The sequence below is a fragment of the Danio rerio genome, chromosome 12 (assembly GCF_049306965.1).
Source record: "Danio rerio strain Tuebingen ecotype United States chromosome 12, GRCz12tu, whole genome shotgun sequence".
Classification (NCBI taxonomy): domain Eukaryota; kingdom Metazoa; phylum Chordata; class Actinopteri; order Cypriniformes; family Danionidae; genus Danio; species Danio rerio.
Window position 1 is genome coordinate 48,745,001 of NC_133187.1, and position 7,500 is coordinate 48,752,500.

Here is a 7,500-nt window from a genome sequence, read left to right on the forward strand (position 1 = left end):
ACATGGACATTATTTCTGTTCAGTGGCAAGACTTCTGTCTAAGTAGAGTTTTGTTTTAATTTAGTATTGTTTTAACGTAACTTTATTCTTTCATGAGTTATTTACAAGTTTCTGACCACTTATAGAATGTGTTCAATGTGCTGCCCATTGTGTTGGATTGTCAATGCAACCCTCTTCTCCCACTCTTCACACACTGATAGCAACACTGCAGGAGAAATGCCAGCACAGGCACAGCGCTATGTTTATTGTCTATAGTGTGAAGATACAAGATTTGTTCATTAACAGATATTTTTTACACGCTGGGTCTTAAAAAGTCTTAAAATGTCTTAAATGTCAAATGTTAAATATTAGGCCCTAAAAAGTCTTATTGTCAGGAAGTTTGCCTTGGTCTCAGCAGCGGGGGAGTTTGAGATCGACCTGAGCTCAATCTCCCCTCGCCCTGTGAAAGGAGGGAGGCCTGGGCTCGAGGATCCCTTAAGCTCAGGACTCTCTTCCGGGACAGCATGCCAAACAAGCTATGTATAAATCATGAACTAAGTGTGAACTCTCGAAAATGTCATAGACAATGGTTTTAAAAATGTCTTAAAGTCTTAAATTTGACTTGGTGAAACCTGCAGAAACCCTGTTTATGGTGTATCTAGTAAGATAAATTATAGTGAGAGCAACAAGAGGGCCAATTCAAGCACTTTATCCAAAATCTACCCACTTTTCCAACCTTGAAAGCACTTAAATCGAACCATCAAGAATTGCCAGCACCCATATGAACCCTACTTATGACACACTTTTCATGTTCATTAATAGAGTGAATATTTTAGCCTTTTTCTTCTACTGATGATTCGAGCATTAGGGCTCCAGTGTGTCTAGACTCTAAATGCAATGCTCAATCTCTACTGTGCAGTTATTTAAATGCTTTTAAAAGAGTCAATGCCCACATGCACATGCACATTCACAGAGAGGAGTCTGACACAAGGCCAGACAGAAAGAAAGATGTTAATGTTCTCAGTTAAAGGTCAATATCTTGAGTTAGGGCTGTTCCTCTTCCGCCTCCTGCTTTCTCTGCCTGTTGGCATTTGTTAACTTGAATGTCAGCAGGGTTTTACACTTTCATCAGTCTTTCAGGTTTTGCTCTCTGCCGTTTTCCATCCTTCCAACAATACCTGACATAGTTTCTGTTGGTCTTTGCTAATGTGTTGTTGTCATTAAAAAGCACCTATAATGCAAATATCACTTTTATAAGGGGTTTAAACACAGTTGTGTGTAAGCAGTGTGTAAATATATACATGCAAGCAGCTTATAATGCTGCAAATGTATTAATTCTATCATTTTTATGCATCTCAAATAACTGGTTATAACTGGTTTTGTGGACCTATTTAGAGAGTATGGATGTTGGTTGCTAATTTGTAATGCAGATCAATTATGGAAACTGCCAGTGCATATACAGTTGAAGTCAGAATTATTTGCCCCCTTTTTGATTTTGTTTTCTTTTTAAAAATTTGCCAAATGATGTTTAACAGAGCAAAGAAATTTTCAAAGTATGTCTGATAATATTTTTTCTTCTGGAAAAAGTCTTATTTGTTTTATTTCAGCTAGGATAAAATTAGTTTTTAATTTTTTAAACACCATTTTAGAGACAAAATTATTAGCTCCTTTTAAGCTATATTTTTTCTCAATAATCTACAGAACAAACCACTGTTATACAATAACTTGCCTAATTACCCTAACCTGCCTAGTTCACCTAATTAACCTAGTTAAGCCTTTAAATGTCACTTTAAGCTGTATAGAAGAGTCTTGAAAAATAGCTAGTCAAATATTATTCACAGTCATCATGACAAAGATAAAATAAATCGGTTATTAGAGATGAGTTATTAAAACTATTATGTGTAGAAATGTGGAGAAAAAATTTGCTCTCCGTTAAACAGAAATCGGGGAAAAAATAAGCGGTCTAAAAGTTCAGGGGGGCTAATAATTCTGACTTCAACTGTACATGAGCAAACATCAGCATAGCCAACGCACTGATCTATTTACTACTGAAAACACTGTGTGCAAGAATACACACGTGCGTGTGGTTGCATGAGTTCATGTTCTGTTGTGCAGTAAGGTGTTGATCTGAATGCGTAACATGATGCTCATCAGCTCCACTTACCCAGTGTAACACACATGTACACACACATTATGCAAACTGCTTGTGTGACTCACCTCTCGAAGTCATTAAAAGCTGTGCAGCATGTAATGCATTCATCAAGTGCACTCTAAGAGGCCTGATGTGTATTCATTACCAAACTGATATATACAGACTAATGCTCTTTAACAATTAACACAATTGCTAAATCGTGTGTGTGCGTGCGTGCGTGCGTGCGTGCGTGCGTGCGTGTGTGGCCAGCATTAATTGTAGAACCTGCAAATCACCAGTAATTTGAGTGTTTTCAATGGCCTTTAAACAGAGTATTGTTAAGGTGCAACAGACTTTAAATAAATGCATTGACTGGATTTTGCAGTATATAAAAATGCTGATGCATATTTAACGAGCTGTCTGGCTTCACTATGGTCCATTAGTTTTCTATTTTGTTCTCGCACGTAAACTACCAGAATCCATCTATCTTTCTGATCTGTCTGTCTGTGTCTATCAATCTATCTGTCCGTCCGTCTGACCTATCTATCTATCTGTCTATCTATCTATCTTTCTGTCCGTCCATCCGTCTATCTATCCATCCATCCATCCGTCCATCTGTCAGTCCGTCCGTCCGTCCATCCGTCCGTCTGTATGTCTGTCTGTCTATCTATCTAGCTATCCATCCATTCATCCGTCCATCTGTCTATCCGTCCGTCCGTCCGTCCGTTAGATCTTTATCTAAGTCATAAGTTATTTCATATTATGATCTATATTTATTATTTTCACATCAAAAATTTACAGAATCAAGTCAATATACAAGTAAACTTTATTTTTAACCATTTTTAACCACACGACTAGGGTTGTCAAAATTAATCGTTTCTTCGGTGCACCGCGATGCAGACGCGGACAATTCGGTATCGGTTCAGTAATAATCATAACCGGTTATTACTGACATCATTTACCTCATATGTGCTCTGTCGTGAGGAAGGTGATCGCGAGTATTTACAGCGCTTTAACTACTTAAAACTCATAAACTGTGCACAATTTCACTGTGTGTTTGCTGGATCAGTCTTTCACTGACATATACAACAATAGCCCCTATTTCACTGAGATCGAGAGAATGAAAGTAGCCTACTCCATTTCTCCCTCTCGCTCTCTCTCTCGCTCTGTCTCTCTCTCTCTTTCTCACACACACACAGTGGCCCATTTGACCTGCTGGCGTGGCTCCTCTTCTCTTCTCGTCTGTTTTACAGCGTTACTTTTGCATACAGAAACGAGCGCGTGTCTGCAGAGTTTTCTCCACCGTGTTTATCATACATCAGCTGTGAGATCGCCGCTGCCGCCTGCCGCTTATCAGCATCTGTCATCTGTGAAGAACGCAGCGCGCAAGAGCCAATCGCAACCGTTTTTGTTGAGGGTGTGACCAATCAAAGAGGTGTAAGAGAACTAGACAAGGATCTGAAATTGAGCTGGATATTTATATTTGTTTATATTATTTGCTTAATGCTCGTTTTGTTTAAAGTTACAGTTTATATATATGACTTTTTGTATTAAACGACAAAATTGTATTACAAATAATATATAAATATATTCATACATTTTAATACAAGAACTGCTGCTGTGAAGAAAATATAAAACTGTGTATGGAAAGCGCCGTCAATGCACCGAAATATCGAATTGAACCAAATCGATGGCATGATAATCGTTACCGAACCGTGAGACTAGTGTAGGTTCACAGCTCTACTATCTGGTCTGTCTGTCTGTGTCTATCAATCTATCTGTCCGTCCGTCTGACTTATCTGTCTGTCTGTCTATCTGTCTGTCTGTCTATCTGTCTATCTATCTATCTATCTATCTATCTATCTATCTATCTATCTATCTATCTATCTATCTATCTATCTATCTATCTATCTATCTAGCTAGCTAGCTAGCTAGCTAGCTAGCTATCCATCCATCCATCCATCCGTACATCTGTCTATCCATCCATCCATCCATCCATCCGTCCGTCCATCTGTCTGTCTAGCTAGCTATCCATCCATCCGTCCATCTGTCTATCCGTCCGTCCGTCCGTCTGTCTGTCTATCTAGCCATCCATCCATCCATCTCTGTCCGAACGGACGGACATCTATCTATCTATCTATCTGTCTGTCTGTCTGTCTATCTATCTATCTATCTATCTATCTATCTGTCTGTCTGTCTGTCTGTCTGTCTGTCTGTCTATCTATCTGTCTGTCTGTCTGTCTGTCTGTCTATTTATCTGTCCGTCTGTCCATCCATCCATCCATCATTTTTTTTTTTATCTCAGACAAATATTGTCCTATGCCCTGAAATACATCAGTAGAAAGCTTGTTTATTTGTTTTTTCATCTGTCCAATAATGCATAAATCTCAGTTCCCACAAATGTACACTTATAACTGATTTTGTGGTCCAGTGTCACAAGTTATTTCATATTATGATCTATATTTATTATTTTCACATCAAAAATTTACAGAATCAAGTCAATATACAAGTAAACTTTATTTTTAACCATTTTTAACCACACTTTTTTTTTTTATCTAAATATTTGACCAATTGCAATATTACCAAAAATAGTCCCATGCATTATCACATTGGCTCTATGTTCCTGGGTCAAATATACTCATTTTGGGAGAAGTCAATAACAAGCCCATATCTATCATCCATCAATTTAGCCCTTGTAAACTGCATTAGAATGTAATATAAATCTGTAAATAACCCCATGCACTTTTGTTATTATCTCCACAGAGGTGATCCAGATAAATGTGATATTTGGGGAAACACTCCTCTTCATCTGGCAGCAGCAAACGGTCACCTGAGCTGTCTGTCCTTTCTGGTGTCATTCGGCGCAAATGTTTGGTGTCTGGACAATGATTACCACACACCGCTGGACATGGCGGCCTCCAGGAGCCACATGGACTGTGTTCGATATCTGGACTCGATCGCCGCCAAACAAATCACCATTAATCCTAAGTTGGTGAGCAAACTGAAGGAGCGAGGCTTTCGCAATGCAGAGAAGCGCATCAGGAACTGTGAGAAACTACAGCGCAAGCATCACCAGCGCATGGAGAGACATTTCATGAGGGAAAGTGCTGCATTGGATACGTCGGATACCATGAGTTACAGCAGCTTCAGCAGCACGTTGAGTCGACGGATGCCTCAGTTTAACACGCTTGACTCTATGACATACTCACAGGTACCGTATCTGAACACATGGGTACTCAAGACTGCTAATAAACCTTTATTTCGTTGATTTAGTAGTTGGGCCAATGTTAAAATGTGCAAAAATCACTTTTTATAAGCAGTTTGAGCACAGTTGTGTGGCAGCAGTGTGTGAATATAACCAGCTTCTGCAGAAACACTTTGATTTGATTTCTCCCTTTATACCTGTCATCAAGGGGAGAGGGGGAAAGCCCCGCCCACTAGTGACCGTCTCTCCCTCAGCATATGACGTCAGTCTTGTTTTTGAATCTGCCACTATGCTGACACACAGGCATTTGTAGCTCCACCCTGTTCTAAAAAAAGAGCACAATTTCATTTGAATTTAAAGCAACAGTGACCAAAACGCCACAGATCACCTTTAAGACTGTTATGCTGTGTTCACACCAGACACAGAACGCGCGGATAAATCGTGATATTCGCTCGTAAAAAAACGTAGTTGAGTTTACTCGCTTCATTTGCGCGTCAAATCCGCTTCATTCGCACGTTAAGTTCACTTCAGAACAGACGCGGATTCGCGTTATGGGCAGGGCTTCTGTCTGCCTGGTGACTCCAGCTTGGTTGCTAAATGGCTAACATAGATTTTATAAAGAAAATAACAGTGTTTATAAGGCTGAAAAACGGCGTCGATACGTTTAGGGTCGTGTCTGAGTCCACTAGATCCTTTCAGAGGTGCATCCAGCTCTGTGAGCTCGAAAACTCCTCCAGAAACTGAACCTGGATGGAGGCTTTCAGCGGTGCTTCTGACTGGGCCTAGCGCGGATTGAACTTTTTGTCTGTGTCAGCTGGAGGATTTCTCCAGGGACACCAACAACAGGCGATACGTCACAATCACGTCCCCACAAGAGCAAGCTACTGATTGGTTAATGCGGCGCGAATGTACGCTGAAGTTCAGATTTTCGAACTCGAGTGATTCGCGCAAAGCCCTCGTTAAGCACGTCAAACACGTAAAACGCTCAATTCGCGCCGCGTCATTTCGCGCATATCGCACTATTCCCACCGCGCCATTTACCGAATTATCGTGTATTGTGCCGCAGGATGTCTATTCTTGCATTTGCGTTGACTTAACATGTAAATCACTGATGTACAATTGGAAGCACACTTAATCTTTTTCATGAAGATCCGTGCACAACATGATGATTTGCACTCACGCTTATTGACAACATTTAAAGGCATGATCAGGCTGCACCTTTGGGAGGGGGGGGGGGGATAATCTGAAGAGAGGGGAGGTTGTGGTTGATGCGCAACGTATCTAACGAAGCAAGATGTGCGTGATGTATCTAAAGAGTGAGGAGAGATGCGGTGGAGAGGAGGTGTACAACGTATTTGAGGACAGGGCGAGAGACGCAAGAGATCTGGGAGATTATTATACATTTACGGGCATCTGAGAGTCTCCCGCATATGCATAGAGACTTCGGGAGTGCTGTGTTTACATGTCTGTACTGCACTTTAATAATGCCACAACAATCTGCATACTCCACAAGTCTTAATTCCATTTCTTTTTAGTTCAGTTATGACCTTTAATTTAATTAAATCAATCAAAAATCTTTGTTTACATGTGTAACCCCGCCAGTCCTACACTACCAAACATGGTCCGAGCTGGTATCGAACCGGCGACCTTACGCATGGGAGTCGGTTGCTCTAACAAGGAGACTAAAGACCATGGCCTCTAGCATCTGTCGCTAGAGCACCTTTAGAGGTCAGAGGAGTGAGGTTTACCTGCACAGCACTTACTGGCCTCCGTTACACTCACCCCACTAAACCTCACTCCTATCTGGGTCACGGCACCAATGTAACCCTGCCGGCCCTACACCACTAAACGCGCTCTGAGCTGGTATTGAACCAGCGACCTTCCGCATGGGAGTCAGTTGCCCTACCAAGGAGGCTAAAGACCATGACCTCTAGCATCTGTCGCTAGAGCACCTTTAGAGGTCAAAGGAGTGAGGTTTACCTGCACAGCCTGTGTATGGGTGTTTCCTAGTGATAGGTTGTGGCTTGAAGGGCATCCGCTGCGTAATACATATGCTGGATGAGTTGGCGGTTCATTCCCCTGTGGCGACCCCAGATTAATAAAGGGACTAAGCCAAAAAGAAAATGAATGAATTGCAGTAATCATTTGAAAACAGACGAGCTAAATTAATCTGACAGTGCAAAAA

General features: G+C 41.0%; 1 protein-coding gene across 1 annotated transcript in view; it reads left to right on the forward strand.

The window, feature by feature from the left end:
• ush1gb (Usher syndrome 1Gb (autosomal recessive)) overlaps positions 1-7,500 on the forward strand; it is an 18,559-nt gene that overhangs the window by 4,861 nt on the left and 6,198 nt on the right. Inside the window, exon 2 of the mRNA XM_680140.10 lies at positions 4,874-5,321. Within this exon, the coding sequence (XP_685232.6) occupies positions 4,874-5,321 (448 nt within the window). The remainder of the gene's footprint in view (positions 1-4,873; positions 5,322-7,500) is intronic.